Below are 19117 nucleotides of genomic sequence, written 5' to 3'. Positions count from 1 at the left end.
TGGAGGTTTGTAACTGGTTTTTCCCAGCCAAACTTCCTGCAGAGGGATGACTAGTTTTCAGAGTGGTTAAGAGACATGTGACCATGGCCAAATGCCAGATGGCTGGAAAGAGCATTGGAGAAGCCCCCATGACGCATGTCTAGCCTTGGCTGCCAGCATCATGCACCATATGTATCAGCTCCCAGATAGAAAGGCCTGGCTGCTACCTGGGAGTGTGACACAGGGATATTACACAGCACAACTTTTAGTGATGCCATCATAGAATGGGCCGGAATAAACAACATTTTTTCTTTTCCTTGCTTCTCACTTGTAATCAGTATACAGAGAATCTACATTAGAGTCATTGTGCAGCCATTAGTGATGCTTACAGTAATGGAGCAGAACACAAGTGGAAAGAAAAACAAGGAAACAAAAAAAAAGCCTCCACATGGCATCATTTTTGAAAACCAGCAACTCCAGCTGCAGTTTCATGACCTCTTTATGCTGATCTAACTCTGGGCAGCTATAGAAACAATCAGCCCTAACCTTCCTGCCCCCCCTGTCATGAGCTGGCCCAAGTAATTTGACTGCTATTTAACCAGGTTCCTTTTCATCTGGATCAGCTACCTGAGTGTCATATTGCTCAGCCTGCCCAAGCTCAGGAGGCAGCAGGGGAGCAAAATCATCAGCAGCAATTCACAGCAGGATGAGCTGAAAGATGTTGTCTTACAGCAACAGCCTCACAGCACACTAGCTGTAACCTGCCTCAAGATCGTCTCACAGGCACCCTGACACGGCTGGCAAAAAGCACAGCCCGTTTCAGAGATGTTCCAATGTGTGTGCCACATCAGGTACACACAAACCAGTGATCTGCCCAGACTGATTCCATTCATGCCTTAGATTGGGAGGTGCTTCTGCAAGACATGAAACAAAGCTAGAACTTTGCAGACTCCTAATGAGAGTATGTATAAACAAACAGCTGGCAGCCCAGTTATAACAACAAGAAAAAAACCCACCTCCCCAAAAAACACAAGCCAAAAGACAGCCGCCTGTTTATTTTAAAAATAATTTTTTTGCTGTTTTCATGTTCAAGAAATGTGTACACTTGAAGAATAACCAGAGGCTTTTTTATTCCCATATTCCCACTGGTATCTAAAGGGCAACCCTCAAATGCAAATTTCAGTCATGTGACAGCATTTAATCTGTATCAGCACAGCACTCCGATCGCTGGATGGGATTTTGGCACTCTAGTCCATTAACCCTTATTTACATTCCAGAGCTGGAGGTTGGTTCAGAGGAAGTCTGAGGATGCTTCATCACATGGAATGGTGTTTATTCCTTCTGGGAAGTCCAAGTCTCTGTGTAGTTAACAGCTGGGCCAGTCCATTCATCACCATCATAAATATGGTCAATGACATCACCAGCACATAGTGGCTGATGCTGCAAGGAAGAGACAGATAAGAAAAGTGAGAGAAAAATACACATTTGCAGAGTAAAGAAAAAAAACCTCTGACATAAATAACCCTCTAAATATTTCTTTTTTTTTTTTTTTAAGTAGGCCTAATTGTTCACTTAGGACATAATTTTATATACACTGCTCTTAGAAGACAAGTATTATAGCAGTCCTGTCATGTAAAAACCCAAGTCTCTGACAAAATAAAATGGTGGGGACAACAGAAAACACAACTGAGCATACAACAAGTGAGTAAGAGTACCAGGTGTACTTTTCATTCAAATGGATAATTCAGTATATGTGAGTGAAACAACTGCAAAACTTTCATTTGCTGTCAACTATTACACAAAATCTAGAGAGACTTTGCCATCAGGCAGACATTCCTTGGTAGTAAGACAACTCAGATATTTGCCAGATGAAGGGCAATTTTCTAGAGAAAACATTATCCTAGTGACAAATAGCCTTAAGAAAAAAAAACAAAAAAAAAACAAAAAAAAAACCAAAATCCAAAACTCCACTACTTTTTCACTGAGCATTGCTAAAATCTGTAGAATTCTGTGCTGTGGAAGCACATGCAAAGAGATTAAAGAGATGAGCTCAAGAGTGGCTAATAAACACAATATGAAAATGCAGCTTCTGGGTTAGGATGTCCTGAAGCCACTAATGATTAGAAGTCTAACAAGCAGCAAGCTTGTTCTCTGCTTGCTCAAATTCTGTTACCTGAGGTTCACTGGTGTTAGAGATGGGCTATTTAGGGTCAGACTAAGATTCAATCTAGGACATTCAGCATTCTGTGTTCAATAGGTTCAAGGTCCATTTGGAATTAAATCTGGCTAAGGATGTCAAGAATAACAACAAGGGCTTCTTCAAAGACACCAAAAACACAAGGAAAACTGTGGCAAATGTCGGTCTGCTACTGAATGGAGCAGGGACCTTTGCAACCGAGGCTGAAGAAAAGGCTCAGATACTGAATGCACTCTTTGTTTCAGCCTTCACTACCAAGGCTAGCTCTCAAGAACCTTTGACCCAGGAGATCAGGGAAAAAGTCTGGAGGAAGGCAGACTTTCCCTTCATGTAGGATTACAGACCATTCAGTCAAACCTGACATCCACATGTGAAGGTGCCACCTCAGCAAGTTTACTGATGGCACAAAGCTGGGAGGAGTGGCCGATACTCCAGTGGGCTGTGCAGCCTCTCAGAGGGACCTTGACAGGTTGGAGAGATGGGCAGGAAAGAACTGAGATTCAACAAAGGCAAGTGCAGGGTCCTGCACCTGGGGAAGAATAACCCCAAGCACCAGGACAGACTGGGGACTGACCTGCTGGAAAGCAGCTCTGTGGAGAAGGACCTGGGTGTCCTAGTGGACAATGAGCTGTCCATGAGCCAGCAGTGTGTCCTTGTGGCTAAGAAGGCCAAAGGTATCCTGGGGTACATTAAGAAGAGCATTGTTACCAGCAGGTCAAGGGAGGTGATCTGGCACCTCTGTTCAGCCCTGGTGAGGCACAGGTAGAGAGCTGTGTCCAGTTCTGGGCTCCTCAGAACAAGAGAGACAGGGAGCTCCTGGAGCAGGTCCAGTGGAGGGCTAAGAAGATGATCAAGGGACTAAGAGACTGGAGCCTCTCTCTTACAAGGGGAGGCTGAGAGAGCTGAACCTGTTCAGTCTTGAGCAGAAACAAGTGAGAAGGGACCTCTTCAATGTCTTTAAGCATCTGAAGGGAGGGTGTCAGGAGGATGGATGCAGGCTCTTCTTGGTGGTGCCAAGCAACAGAAGAGGCAACGGGCACAAACTGGAATACAGGCAGTTCCACCTCAACATGAAGAAGAACTTCTTTACTGTGCAGGTGACTGAGCACTGGAACAGGCTGCCCAGAGAGGCTGTAGAGTCTCCTTCCCTGCAAAACAGCCATCTGAGCACAATCCTGAGTAATGTGTTCTGGGGGACCCTGCTTGATCAGGGAGATTGGACTAGGTGACCTCCAGTGGTCCCTTCCCACCTCAACCATTGTGTGATTCTGCAAGATCTGAATTGGGTACTGTTAAAACCACTAGTCATTCAGAAACCAGAAATCTTCCAAAACCAGTGACATTTCAGGTTAGAGCTGCAGATGAAACACTGCTGCACCCGTGTCCATTATGCATCCAGTGTGGCTTTGGTTTTTCTTTGGATTACTGAAGAAACTAGCACTCTGACATGAGAGGTACTCATTCCTATAATTTCAAAGTAGATGGCTCTTTAGGACAAACAGAGTAACTTCAGACTCTATGCAGTCTGAGTTTAGTCACAAAAAAGGATTGCAAGGAACGCTCGCTGGCTTAATGACCTGGAATTTCTGCCAGAGGACTCATTCAGTTTGAGAATGCCACAGAAGAGCAGTAAAGCTCATAATGTCGACACTATCAATCCCCACAACCCTGAGACTGTGACAACTCTGGCGTTAGTCTAGCACAACTTAGACCTGTGAAGTGGAGAAGCACCATCTCTCCACAAAGCTGGGCTGCTAACCAGTGTGAGAGAATAAAAGTAATCCAAGAAGTTCTTCCACAGCCAGGGTGCCAGTGACCAAAGGACCAAACATAGAGGACGTGAAAACAGACTTGATGCATGCTTAAGATTTTTCTGTTTCAGTTTAGTCAGACTAAAACACCTCACAAATGCCTTGCTCAAAATGCATAGGTTTAAGAAATCAATTAGAAAAATCCACCATCATAAAAGGGCTCAGACCTCAATGAGGATAATGAGTGGCAGAGCAGCATGTCTACAAGAGCCAAGCTCCTGTCCTGTTTCTGTGGGGAAGGTGTAAGAAGGGACACAGGGGGAGCATGAAGTCAGGCACAAAGCCTCCAGTCACCTGGGCAGTGCACTTTGGACTTCATAGTTCACAGCACATTTACAACAACAGAGATAAACTCCCTCAAGAGCTGCCCTTGAAAGATCATCTGGGTGTGTTACAACTTTGGTTTCAGTTCTCCATGGGAAAAGACACATTGACAGATGAAACTCAGACTCTTGCTGCAGTTATCTTCATGGCATAATGTGGCCTTGGGGACTGTACATTCACCACAGGTAGATAAGGTTGCTGACTCCTAAGGGAACAGCCACTCTGGTAAATAGCTGGACACGTACTGTCTCCTGCCTTGCCTTACTGCTAACACCTCTCACCTGGCACCAGAATTCTAGTTTTTCATGTAAGCAGCAAACACCACTTTCCTTGTAACATTCAAAGGAAGTGTGAATGAGAAATCTCAAAATCACAAACCAAATGAAGACCCTACCTGTATTCCCATAGATACTGCAAGACTATCACAAACCATGCATGGTCCTCAGACAGGCATCTGAGTTCCTATGCATCCCCAAAAGGAGTTCTTTCAGATGTGATCAGGATTTGGGCTTTCTCAGAGCAAAAAGGTCTCTTCAAACTCTCCTTAGCCACCTGTCAGTTGAGGGACTGGTTCCTCTGTACTTTTGTAAAGAGGATGTAAATGTTGCACACATTTCTCCCTTGCTATACTGCACAGGTCTGCATAGTTATGCTTCCTTTAATAAAATACCAGACATTCAAATACATATATATAATGCCATAGAGGACAATAAAAACAATTTAAATCTGCTTGTCGTGTAATTACAAACAGCCAGCATCTCTGGGGCTCTAGAAACTGGTACTGTACTGCCTGCAGGCAGCTCTGCCAGGTAAATTACTTCTTAGGCTGGGGTAATGCTGTATTTAAACAAAGAAAACCAGACTCTTACAGGTATATGCCACAACACTTGATCCCTATACAATTCAGAATCTGCACCTTTGACTGGATCTGTAGTTACAGTGAAGGAGGTAATTCTCAAAACAAGCCTTCTGCATCAGAAGTCAAACCTGAGCTAATGAGAAAGAGTGAGATTTTAGGCTCCAGGCAAATTAGATCCATGTGGAGGAAGAAGAGCCATTAAACAGGTACAAGAGAAGAGCACAATGGGGCACAGTGGGGCAATGCTTATAAAAGATGAGATGGCAGAGGTAGCAGGTGAGGGGGATCATGGATGATCCACGGTAAGGCAGCACTGTTGAAAGGAAAGGTGAGTGCCCATGTATGGATCAATGCCAACAGGGAAAGTTAGTGGCAGGAAAATTTTTTATCAGGGAGCAAGACACCTGTTTCGGTGGCAAGGAACCACAAGGAGAACATATGAGGTACTACCACCTCCTGGCTTTCTGACAGTGTATATTGGTGAGAAAAAAAAAAGAAGACCAGAAGAATCTAAGATATTAAAAAAATCAGGGGGATAAGCGATGGGAATCAATCTTGCTCCAAAACTTGGCTTTCTCCCAAGACAGGCTAATTCCTAAGATGACAAACCTGATTAGAAGCTGGAAATACAAGAAGATGAAGTAAGTCACCATAGCAATTAAAACAACTAGGAACAAAGTAAGTAAAACAAAAACAACTTGTGCAAAGACTTGGACGAGCACTCTCCAGAAAAATCCAGAGACATTATTTCTTTGTGACATGCTCTTTGAACTGTTCCCAAGCACACACAGAGACCCCAGATTTAGATTCTGAATTTTAAGTTTCCTGCTTTTCCTGCCAGGATGCCACACCCTCTCTCCTCAGTTTCATCAAAAACAAATTACAAAACTTTTGTTTTAACAGTCAAGCCCCACCACCCCAACCCCAAAATTGACTCCGTTATTCCTAAAACCTAAAAAACCCCCAGTTTTGTGCTTTATTTATGTCCCCTGACCTTTGAAACTGCAGAAGAGCAGTTAAGATCATATCTTTATCTTCCAGCAGCTATAAAGAGAAGGAATAGTACAGTATGTGTCTGTATAAAGCCATATAATAGCCATATAAAGAACCTTTAAGGTTTATCTTTACTATCAGGCTATACAACTATTTACAAAGTGCATGTACTGTAAAGATATAGTAGGCTTTAAAGGCTATTTCTCTCTCTTTCTGGAAATCTACAGACAGAGATAGATAAACACCTTTTAAGCTGCAGAGAAATTATTTTAGTGACAAAGAAGCTGAAAAACTAGCTATTCCATTTGGCTCTTATTAAAAAAAAAAAAAAGGACCTGTCAGAACAAACCTCTCATCATCATGTACTACACACTAATACATCAAAGACACTAGGAAAATTACATTATTATTTTTAAGAAATTTAGTGGTGTGTTCTTCTGGGGCATATGATGCAATTCAGGTTACCTCAAGGTATATAGGTAGAGGGCAAGGTTAAGCACACCTTAAAAGTTTGTGTAAGCTGCTGCTTTGAGTTCTGCATTCCCTGCCAGACTGTAATTCCATTATTATATCAAAACAATGAAAAGCACTCTCTGAAAGACAAGCTTACATTGATTTTGGCATCACCATTAAGAAAAGGAGCATTAAAACTTTCTAAGAAGCCATAAATATTGGTGGTAATTGATAATGTACTGAGAGGAGGGAATCAGTGGTGCGTTGATAATCTGCTGAATGTGGTAATACAGGACTGTATGTTGGATCTGTTGTTGCTCAGCATTTCATTAACGAACTGGAAGAATGGAAGAGGTAGAAATCTGCTTCCATTCAAAGACAACACTTATGTGACCTGGTGAATTCCACTGGGAGAATAAAGACATATTGTTAAGACAAATGTGAGGCATGATAAAAAGTCATGTCATATGGTTAAGGCATAGCAGAATAGGATGCAAAAAGCCAGGAGTTAGGGGTTAAATTTTTAAAAATAGAAAACATCAGTTCAGTAAACAAACCTTACTTCCAAACAATGAGATCCACTAGGAAAGAAAACATCAAGGTGAAAAAGCATTGAAGGTCTTTTTATTGGAAGGGATTTAAAGCCAGCTCATCTACATTAAACCTGGCTGTTGGAAAAATCAAATACTGCCTAGTGAGTTCCCTACTCAACTTGCATATTCTTAGTAGGAGAGAGAACACAGAGAACTTTTGAATGTGGTAATTAGAAAATGCATGGAAAGCCCATCACTGCAAAACAGGATGAGTAAGGAAACACACAACGAAACTTTACAAATGTGGCACATAAACCACTGGACTCTGAGACACTTTGGAGGAATGAATCTCCACCAGGCAATTAAGCTGCTGGTTTTCTATCTCTGATTTCACTGATGTGCTAACCAGTAACATAACACAAATCCAGATATTTTTGCTGACACACACATACACACTTCCTATCAGTATGACAAGAAAAAAAGAAAAATATGAGAGCAGCTGTCCCTAAAGACTTCTCCTATTCTCAGGAAAGCTTTGGCAACATGGAAAATGTTGCCTGTCGTAAGACAGGATATTTTCAGACCTTGCTGTCAAAGCAGCAACAGACAACACTGCACTGAGTATGCCACAGAGCTGTCACTGCACTTGCAACAGGAGGACAGGAAAGAGCTATGTTAGTATCTCACTCCCACTGGTTTTTGGGAATTACCCAAAACCCCTTGAAGCTCATCTTCCCTTTCAGGAACAAACAAAAAAAATCTTCTGCTGTTGCCTGCTAATTTTGCCAAGCCTGAGGATCACACATTAGGAATCTGCTCAGAGGAGAAAGTTCTGATGCCAAAATAATGCTCATGCTAGATAAGGGAAGGACCACTTAGCTCGACACCTATGGCTTCACTTCCTTTCTTAAGTAACCTAATTATTTTTCTTATGTGCATATACACACCTACATAGAAGACATATATAAAGAGACTACAATAAAATAACATAGGTGGCAGAGTCAAGGACTCAGAAGTGAAGTAATGACAGAGGTTGCCTGAACATAATGAATTTCCATGTTAAAAGTTAATCACAAATTACTCTTTCGAAAGGCCTTTCTCAGTGCTTTCTTCAGTGATCAAAACACACACATGGAGAGGCAGAATTAGTGGTGCATAATGAGCTCTCCTAAACTCTTCAGAATAAGGCAACCTTCCAGCTGAAATAGATCCAGCAATGCATTACTGTTGTAAAGCTCTAGCTATGAAGACCATGTATCAGAGAGGAAGCTTTTGGGTACTTGTCACAATTTATACTTTTGCTGCTAACTCCCAATTAAAAAACTTTTCGCCCAACAGAACAGAAATTTTCTGAGGGCTTTAATACCCTTATTAATCTGCAGAGGAATTCAAACCAAAGGATGAAGCCCTCTGACTTACCATAAACTGACCATAGCAAGGAAGTGGGATGCTAAAGTGACATTTTCACTGTTTGTTCCTCTGCCCACAAGGAACCTTCAGAAGGTAATGATGAGCAGGAATTTGAACATCCAAAGAACACGTGTGCACACGTGTGTCCACACGCTGCTGGGAACAAAGGGGCTCACAACAGCAAAGCACAGAGTACACGTAGACTAAACAGAATATTAACAATGGCTCACTATTCAGCTTCTGTTTAAATAACAGTGTCAAGTGACCAGATTGGCTGGATTAGAAACAACACATTCCCTACTAAGCTTACTACAGCATTTTATCTATTTTCACAACTCAGGGAAGGTAAATCTGAAATGTGTATCCCTTGTATTTGAGGTTAATATGACTGCAAAATATAATGCAAAGCAAATTCTCTAATTTTAGCTGTGATTGCTATGTTTAAACACTAAACTCTTCCCCAGCTAGGGGGAGGATGAGTGCATGGGCCTTGGTCGCCACCAACATCTTTACACAAGGCTCACTAATTCACAGTGAACAGTATATGGAGGCTTAACTAGAAACAAGATAATTAACAACTTCAAAAAATTGTTATTTTAACAGTGATTACAACTAATTAAAATGCAAAACATTAATTAAAATAGTTTTTGTGTAATTAGTCTTCAAACAGATCCTACTAACTGTATTTCTTGCCACGTTGGATTTATTACTTACTCCGTGTTGCTCTGACGCAAGTTTTGCTTGGGATATGTGTATGTATGTGTGCACATGTGTTTAAAGTATGTGGAACATCCCCAAAGCATTTGATTATGCAGAGTAATTGGAAATAATGACAAGAATTATGACTAGATAAACAATAGTATGAACCCATGAAGCTTTAAAAACGCAATGCAATGGAAGCAAAAAAGGTACTGTACCTTGTGCCAATATCCAGCCAGCTTCCATAATCTTTAACCAAAAAGAAAAAATGCTAGGAAATAAAACAACTGTGATTAGTACATCAACACTGCACATTTTGAAAGAGAAAATTAAACCCAAATTTTTTCAGGCTGCTTACTCCAAATTTCTAATTCTTCACATAGAATAAGCACAACAGCTTTCCAGGAATATTCATTTGGACCACAGTAAAGAATAGTCTAGGAACCAGAAACAGATTTAACATTGTATCAAAGAAAAACATCAAGAGATGGACTAAGTTCTGTCTAGTGTGGCTTGCAAAAGCCAGAGAAATACCAGAACTTTTTCAATAAGAAAAGCCAAGCCACCTTACTGTTTGAAATAACAACATGCCAAATAACACGTAGTGCCTAAAAGTTATCATGCAATTTCAACACAAATGTCTTTGGGCAAGTCTAGCAGTTCTCCACCTGTAAAGCAGGAATAATGCTGGGAGAAGATAGTACTTACCTATTAGTGAATTCCCCTAATTCTGGTTGGTAGCCCCATTGATTCAAGACAATAAACATGTTCTCTTTTTGTCCTGCTACTTTCTCATTTCTTGATTTAGTTCCTACTTTCTCTTTTCTTGACAGAGTTCCTACATATCTCCTACAGACCTCTTTGGTAATTTTTTTTTTTTGGTATACCAATTACATTTTTTCAAAACACTTAAACTAAAACAGGAGAATACAGGAGATGTAACACCTGGATATACTGGGGCTTGCTATACACCAATAAGTATCTGTAGTCTTCTTTTGGTTTAATTATACTGATTTTATTAGTGAAATGCTATGAATGTGGTTAATTGGTATACTATTTCTTTTCCTGTGGAAGTTACCCAAAAGCAGATTAGTCACATAGACTTATTTGAAACTTGACACAGCCACACCTTCTCCTTTTCTCACTCTACAGACAAATAAGCAATTATTTGGTTTTTACTTCCTGTTTTTCCTATCAGGTGATATTTACAGATCACACTGTACTAAGAAATAAGATCAGGAATGCTTACTCCAAGGGATAAAACAAAACCATCATGTATAAAGTGACAATACCAGCTCTACCTGCTGATTTGAAAAGGTTTCTGTTTACCAGTGGCACTGCTTGCTGATTTGAAGACAGCTAGAGTGGGCAATGAAAACATACTTTTAATCTGCAAAAACTGCATTGGGGGATTGTTCAGCTTTGGGTTGTTTTAGCTAGCTTGGTTTGTGGATGCAGGCTTTCTGAGGATAGCATTTCCTGACAGCTTATTACAAAGGGCACAAAATGTCTTTTTGGGTTTTGCTGATCTCCTGGATTCTGATAAGTCTAATGCAGCTGGTGGGTAAAGCATTTCTCCTTTTCCACCCTCTTTCAAGAGAAGCTGGGGTGGGTAAAAGGTTTGGAATTCCTGAACAATTAAATAAACTCTGCACACAGCTAAAACTGATATTCTTGTTTAATTTTTTCCAAGGAATTTGATCGTAAAGCACATGAGGAACTTCAAATGTTAACGTATTGCTTCATTTTGTCTCTTATTATTATTATGAGAACACTGCTTCTTCAGAAGCATTAATTACATGAAATTTGAAAAGCAGTGATTGGAAGAGTTTTATCTCTAAGTTATGTTAGGATTTCAATCCAATTCTCTGCCCTAGTTAGAAAAACTTTGAAGTCTGAAACAAATTCAGATCTCTCTTGATGGAATTAGGAGAACTCTCTGCTTCTTGATCTTATTTGAAGAGAATGTGCAACAACAACTTACCAAAGCCATAATGTCTGAAATCACAAGAACAATGAGGAAAAGGCTGCAAAGAAAAAAACCCAGCAAAGTCAGACCATCAACCTTTCTTTATGGATGCAGCTATTAAAAGAGCTTATTAAAACCCAGAGAAAGAAATTAAATAAAGATATGATTTCTTGCTTTGCCTTTCAAACAATCAGGTACATTTCAGTCTACTAGAAAACAATTAAAATGCATGACTAGGACATCTGGCATTTATAATTTCACATTAATAGGGTTTCAATTTTGCAATGGAGAAATGTAACATGAGTCATTTTTTGGAGAAAAAAAGTGTCTCACAAACAGCATCTGCCCATTCCTGATGCAGAGAGATGTGTGCTGGTTGGACCAAATAAAGCTGATTTAGGAGCTTCATGACGGACTCAAGAGTGAGCAAAGCTGCTTGGCAGGTACCTGAGCTGTTCAGTCCCACCCTGCTGACAACCACTCTGCTGGGTCAGAGGCTGCTAAAGGAGGTGCTTGCCCTCCCTTCCAAATCTCTGGATGCCCATAACTTGCTCTGAGAATATGCAGCATTTTGGTGGTATGCTCCCAAACCATGGGCCTCTTTACAGGTAGCAGTTAACTTCTGGAAGTTAGGCTTAGGTTAGTAAAAGGAATCAGAAGGGAGGAGGCAGAGCTATTTTTTCCCCCCCATTAACCTAATCTTCTTTTCCTCAAACTACGTGAATCCTAAATTACATGAAAGCAATTGCTGTAACTGGTTAAAACTGGTTTCTAAGTTAATGACACTGAAGTAATGTTGCAAACAGCTGACCCATTAACAAAAGTCTTTAACTAGAATACAGCTAATTTATCAGTACTACCATCATAAAACTACAAATGTTTTTTTTGGAAAATGTCCTGCTGCAGCTTTGCACGGGCATGTACTGGGGAGACACCCATACCAATGCCTCCAAATGAGGAGCTTGCTGATACTGCCTGCATCACTTGTGCTTCATTAGTAAATCAGGATGCAACAATCCAGTTGTATCTCAGACACAGGGAAAGGCTTCTCTCTGCTAACCTATGGCTCAGATAGGATGTTGCAATAATAGTGCTTAGGAGGCACTCAGCTAGAGGAATATTTTTTAATAGGCAAGCTCCAAGAACATACTGGGACAGAATATTCCCCATTGAAAAAAAAAAAAAAGAAGTCTTTCGTCTGTAATCAGGGACTTAAGGAGCAATTTGTCCAAACCACAAAAATCCACTTTTTGCCCTTCTGAACTGCAGGAAGCCTTTCTCAACAGAAGAACAAGACTAATTTCAGGGCAAGTTTTATACACTGCAAAGACAAGATTGTTGCCAGTGATGGTTTAATTTATCTAGCAGGGGCAGCAACAGCAGTAAGAAGTGCAGCACAGATTTCAGGATGCGCTGACAATCAGAGCACAACCTCTCCAGGGATCCCAGGCGCACCTTGCGGTTTCTACCGTGTTCCCAGGCGGATGCTGTGGCACTATCACTGCATTTGTTACCTGAGCACAGCTAAATGAAGCTGGCACAAACACCGGACAGAGTTACAGCCACAGCCTCATAAAGTGGCACCGAAATACTTGTGTCCCCTGGTTTATGAAGGCAGTATCATTTCCCCTCTCACACACTCAGATGCACATTCCATAGAAGTTTGCAATATCACCAGTGTTGCCAAGGCAAGCATTCACAAATTGGGAAACGCTGACCTTTATGATGCTTGAGCCCTAGAAATGGAAACCACTAGCTGGTCATCTGAGCAACCCCAGGTCCTCAATGCAGCCCTGCCCTTGTACAAGCCTTAGGGATGAGGATGAACGCCCCTCCTTGGGGGTCCAAGGACGATGCAGGCACGGTGAGCGCACAGCTAAGGCAGAGCAGGTAAAAGGGGTGGGGAGCATCGTGCTGCCGCTCCAACAGGGAGTCAGATTTTGGGCTGCCCCACCTCTCTTTGGTAGCGGGTGGTGTTGTACAAGGAGACAACAGGCAGGGTCAGGCAGAATGAAAGCAAACAGAAAAGCAGAGGGCATCACAACAAGTGAGGGCAGCTTCCTCACGCTCAGCTGAGCAATGCACAGGAGAAAGTCCCTGAAGTCCTCCTGCCACACACAAGCAGGACTTTTGGTCAACACCACACAAAATCCCAGAGTGACAAAATCACATGGCTGATGGGGACCTCCTCCATCTCAGCACCATCCATAATAGCACACGATGAGCAGAGGATTCAGTCATGTGCACTGGGTCTGCTGAATGAGGTGAGCAGGGCTGAGAAAATAAAAGTCTTGAGACAGGGAAAACATGTTTTGAGTCTGGATACAGCACTCCGTGAGGCTGGGCACCCATACTCTGAAAAGTCCTTAGAGATAGGGAAAGGACTGGCAGCCATCTGCTCCTACTGCAAAAAAATATGTAATACTGAACACATCTGGGAAGCACTCAACTGCAATGCAAGGACATCCAGAGCCTTTTGTTTTTTTAATGCTATTTGTGGTGAGGTCAGTGCTACAAAGCTATAAATTGGTTACATTATAAATGGGCTACTTAAAAAATACTATGCTATAGGCAAAGTCTGCTATAGCAGATTTTATATCTGCTCTGCAGTATAAAGTAAAAACCAGACTTTAAATTCTGCTCATTTTTAACATTATGGAGGAAAAAGGGTCATTCTGTGTATTGTCAACAAAGAATATTAAACATCTGATTGTTTCAGACAAGGCCAACACTTTAATTTATACTCATTTATCACTAAGGAAAAAACCCCTGAACTTGCAGAAATCACTGAACAAAACCCCAAGCCCTAATAACAAATAAAAGCAACAATGAGATCTAATAGGTTGTTTTTTTTTAAAATTTCCAGTGAGATTTGAAAATTCTGAATTCCTCCAAAACAGATTTGAAACCCTTACTAATGCAGAAATACACCATGTAATGTACCTCTTGGAAGACAGCTGTGTTGTGACTTGAACGGCTTCGAAAGCACATGATACCAGAACAAACGGGATTGCAACCTGTTCAAAACACAAACTACATTTTGGCTTATAGACACATTTACAAAAAGAATCTGGGCAGGTTGTGGGAACATTTTCCTGTTTTTGAAATTATCACAGAATGGGTATGTTACAAAATAAAATATTGGCTAGACAGGGTAGAAAATTTTGCAGGAAACATTTTCAGTTAAATAATAAAAACACCTTTCCATGGTCATAGCTGAACTGCAATGAAATAAGGTAATATCGAAAACTATAATTAAAGCATATCCTCACTTAATTTATCCATTTAGCACTAGTGATAAATACTGCGACAAGGCTAGAAGACAGAACTATTCAGATCCAGCATCTCACAAGATAGGCTGCAGAATTTCAAGTGTAAAGGACAATCTCTTCACAAAAATAGTCTGAATAGAGAAGGCATTCAATAAGGCAAGGGTCACACTGCCTGTCCAGAGCCAAGTCAAGCAAATGTAAATGGTTCAGTAAATTAAGAACAAAACAAACTAGAAAACATGAATGCTGCCTTTTGCTCTTTCCAAAGTTGATTTGCAATCCTTATGTTAGCAGTGTATAAAACCTGACTACTGGCATCCAGAGGGTTTGCACTATTGATCTGTGTCCTGCGGGACAACATGCAATGTACCTGTAACTTCAGCCGGCTTCCTCTGGGACAGAGGGAGCAGAAAAGCAGTGGTAGAAAGTACTGCTTATTTTAGTAATAACAAATAAATTCAGTGTCCCACTTCACCCCTTCTGGCAGAACTTTTACTCAAATACTAGAAAAAAGCTACCTTGCCTCCAAACCAGAAGTGCAATCCAATCTCTGACAGACTGAAAAAATACAGAAAATAATGGCCATTGTAAAATGATAACCTCATCAGCAGAACATTAAATACCTCTATTTAATGTAATATGGACAGAGCTAATTCTATATACATCCTCAACATTTCTGTTGATATTATACTACAGGAAAAGCTTTTAACTTTAAAAATTTTTAAAGTACTTTCAACATTTGAAATTTCCATTTTAATACAATAAACTGACCTAATGCTGTTAAACTACACTTCCCCACGCTTCATCTTCTCTCTTGGGAAACAAAATGACCTCTCTAGAAACACTACAAAGGCTGAAAGCTTCACACGTGGTTAAGAAGCCTAATGACACTCAAATATATATACATATGTTCTTTTGTGAATTGCAAAGTAACAACCATGTATGTGATAGGTTATTTATTCCACAGTTTTCTGAGAAAATCTCACCAAGCTAAGATTACTAACCTTCAGTAAAAGCAGGCCTCCCATCATGAAGGGACTGAATACAGTCAAGAAACAATAGACAGAAGCAGGATCAAAACTAGAGAAACATGAAAAAGACATTACATATCTTTGAAATGGCATTTTCCATTTAAAAACCCCCAGCCTTTAATTACCCTGTAACACACTGGGTTGTACATACATTTTTAAACAAGGCTTCCAATTTTATCTTCTCTTGATGAAATATTAAATCAGCAGGGACTGCCAACCTCACCTGTCTTTCTCTACAATTTTTCTCTAATTGTGTTTTTCAAGGTGCCATGCTGTTGGTGGGCAACCAAGCTCTCTGCTCATCCTGATAACATCTAATGGAATTGAGACAGCCTCACAACCAACAAGCTCGGGCTCTTAGGGTAGATGTTACAGAGAGCAGAAACAAAATAAATTGTTATCTCTCCACTGATTACTGCTTTGATTCTGCTGCCCTGATTTTGTTAACGAAATTTACATTCAGTACGTCAACTGCAGGAAGAATTTTTTGTACTCTGTGTCTCAAATTAATTAATAAAATTTACCTGTTAATAGAAGCTATGTTTCCAGTGCCAAAAAAGGCTGTCACTATGAAGAAAACCTAGATGCATTTAAGGAAAATACACTAAATAAAAAAATAAAACCCACATTTCTCCTCCTTCATTCCAATTTACTTTCAAAATCTATCATGAGACCACAAGAAGCTGATCCACTACTACAGGTTTACAGCACATTAAGAAATACAAAGTATTTTCTAGCTCTACCCTAGATTTCACACACAACAATACCAATTTTAAAATACACATGCTGCCTAGGTAAGGTTTTAGAGCCTGTCTTGAGGCCCTTGTGAGAAAGTTGCAGCTGGCTTTTCGGGTCTCTGCCTAGCAAGATAGGAACATCCCTGGACCACAAACCCAGCAATGCATTCAAACACATGCTTTTGCAGAACGTGATGACACAGGCATGTGTTCTGCACAACAAAATAGATGGCTTTATTGAGGAACTGACCATGGAAGAGGTTCCTTTATTAAGGAACTGACCATGGCTTCTAAAAAAGGCTAGAGGTTCCTATGCTATCCTTACTAGAGATTTTGTTTTTGTCCAAAGATTATGCTGACTCTACCCATGGCAATATGGGACTCCCATTTTCTTCCTCACTTGAGGGAGGATGACTCCAGCAGTATCTGTACAGCTAGAAGCTTTTTGATAAACACTCCCTTTTTCATCTAGATACAACACTTGCTGCTACATGAGCTCATGAAAGGTATTTTTCTTGCTCCTGAGCTCGTTGGAGCCCATTATAGCTCATATGGCTTCAGCTGAAGAATGGTTTTTAACTTATGCAAAATAAGTCAGTGAGGATGGGCTGCTGTTGCCAGAGCCCCCTCTGGTCCTTTTGCTCCTGTTATAGCTCCTGCACGGGATGATTTAAGTCTCTCCATAAACAATTTGTTACCAACTGTTCAGTAGAATGGTTGGGATTCTGCATGCAATATTTTGGAAGGATTAGGTCAGCATAACTGGAGAAATCAGGCTTCCCAAGAGTATCACATAATTTCAAGTTTAGTAACACAGCAGTCTAACAGCCTAGCGCGGTTCTGCCAGTTGAGATTTATAAGAGCAGGTCTGCAATAAAACAAACAAGAAAATACCAGTAACACATAGGTCTAATCAAAATGCTAAGCATAAGCAATCTGAATCTTTTCCTCAAAGACCAGACTCTGATTTCTCAGCAGATGCCAGATACTGGGCCTGATACAGGAGCCTTGGGATAACCTTAAGGCACACAGTTCACACGGTCGTAGTTGCAGTAGGACTGCTCTAGCAGAAAAGGTTTCTCCTCTAATACCACTATTTCTAAACATTAAACAGCATCTAAATTCAAAAAAAGACACAACGTGTTTTGAGCAGACAAAGGAGATCTGCAAATTGGTTATTTTTTCAGGAGCTGAGCAAAACACATTCAAATGTTTTAAAGTAGTGCTCACTTGTGGGACAGTGTGAGGAGCAGAAAAGGCCTTGACTCTGTGCAAGCCCTGAATTATCAATACTGCTGTCATCACAAATGCAAAACACAGCCTCACACTAGCTACCATGAAGAAAATTAACTACAGCCAAAACCAGCATAGCTACATTCCAGTGTTAAAGATGTACTATGCTGGAGCTTTAAAAAATACAGCTGGACTAGTTGACTTATTTTTACTAGTATTTAGCAACTGACAGCAGTAGCTTTACTAAAGTTAGCATATTTTTTGTTAAAATAGCAAAAGAAATTGATATATTTATTGCAAGGTGTCAGCTCTTTTTAGGTATACTAAAGCAAAGACAAACATAAAACACCTAACAAATCATTTTGCCTTCTTTCTTAGCAATTATCTGCCTTCTTAAATTGGTATCTGTTACACTTTCTCTGCTGCAAGTTCCTAATGTCCAACAACACAGTTCCAAATTCCAAAAGCTTGGACTCTGTGACTGTGACCCACCCTCTCAGATCTGGTTACCTGACAAACTATAAAGGCTGGTTTTGTAGGAACCAGTATTGAGACAACTTCCTCCCCAGATACAGTAACTCACCTGCACAAAACCCCCATGTTCTAGACTAGCTCAATTTCTCTCCCATTTGCCCATCCATCTTCCTTGCTACCAAAGAGCTCTCACTTAATTGCAGTCCCACAATGAAAGAGAAAAATGACAATGTTATCAATGGTCAGTATTAAAAAAAAAAAAAAAATCATCTGCAATATCAGTTACAGGAACACAAACTAACTGCTATGTTAGTAAACCAACAGCTCCTCCCTCCTAAGACAATACAATTTCTAACAGCAGAAATCACTTAAGATATAAATAATTCTAGGCCAGATTCTGGAAATATGTTTCACTACAAGCCTGCAGGAACTTTCCTTCTTGCTTCATCTGCCTGCTACCTAACATCTGCTTCCTAACATACTGCCATGCTCTAAAAATGAGAATACCTTTAATATCACCTATTTCAACTGATTTGTGAAGGTGAGCAAATTCCCTCCAGCCAAAATGAAGTCAAACAAAACCAAACTGAAAACAGAACTCCTCAGAAGAAAATTTACCTCAGCTGCAATGGCCATAAGTGGGCAAAGAGCCAGATTCTAAAACTGCATTTTTAACTACTTGATAAAATGCCTAATGTACAAGACCATTGCCTTTTGAGTGATATGAGTCAAATCATCTTTACCAGCTACTGTTCTCAGTGAGTACCAGGCTACAAATTTTGACTGCAGGTCCTTTTGAAACAAACCGTTTCTTCGCCCTGTAGTGCAGCAACCAACCAAAGGATACAAAGAAGAAGGACCTCCGGACATCATCCAGGTGGAGCTGTCGGAACTGAGTTATATCCACAGTGCAGGTGAAGTTGAAAACAGCAAGCTGGAAAGACAGCAGAAGGAATCAACACCAAATATAAACTAATGGACTTCGACAGAGCCACTATATTTTTACTGAAATGAATGAGAAAAAAACCTACTTCCCTATTGCCTGTTATTAGAGTATTATAATAAGGACTGCAAATGTTTCCCATGTTTTCATTACACTTTAATGAATTAATGAATCTGCCAGAAAGACTGTACAAGTGAGAT

At 40.4% G+C, this 19117-nt stretch overlaps 1 protein-coding gene across 3 annotated transcripts in view; it reads right to left on the bottom strand.

Moving 5' to 3' along the window:
* Positions 1 to 1003: 1003 nt before the first annotated feature.
* PIGN (phosphatidylinositol glycan anchor biosynthesis class N) overlaps positions 1004 to 19117 on the bottom strand; it is a 99337-nt gene continuing 81223 nt past the window's right edge. Inside the window, exons 22-28 of one of the 3 annotated variants that reach the window (XM_038127082.1) lie at positions 18822 to 18908; positions 16055 to 16110; positions 15504 to 15579; positions 14171 to 14244; positions 11243 to 11285; positions 9477 to 9529; positions 1004 to 1419 (exon numbers count right to left, since the gene is read on the bottom strand). In XM_038127082.1, coding sequence (XP_037983010.1) covers positions 1296 to 1419; positions 9477 to 9529; positions 11243 to 11285; positions 14171 to 14244; positions 15504 to 15579; positions 16055 to 16110; positions 18822 to 18908 — 513 coding nt within the window. In that variant the 3' untranslated portion in view covers positions 1004 to 1295. The other 2 variants (XM_038127080.1, XM_038127081.1) reach the window with 2 other exon arrangements.

This window comes from Motacilla alba, chromosome 2, assembly GCF_015832195.1.
Source record: "Motacilla alba alba isolate MOTALB_02 chromosome 2, Motacilla_alba_V1.0_pri, whole genome shotgun sequence".
NCBI classification, from domain to species: domain Eukaryota; kingdom Metazoa; phylum Chordata; class Aves; order Passeriformes; family Motacillidae; genus Motacilla; species Motacilla alba.
This window is presented reverse-complemented; position numbering and strand designations above follow the sequence as displayed.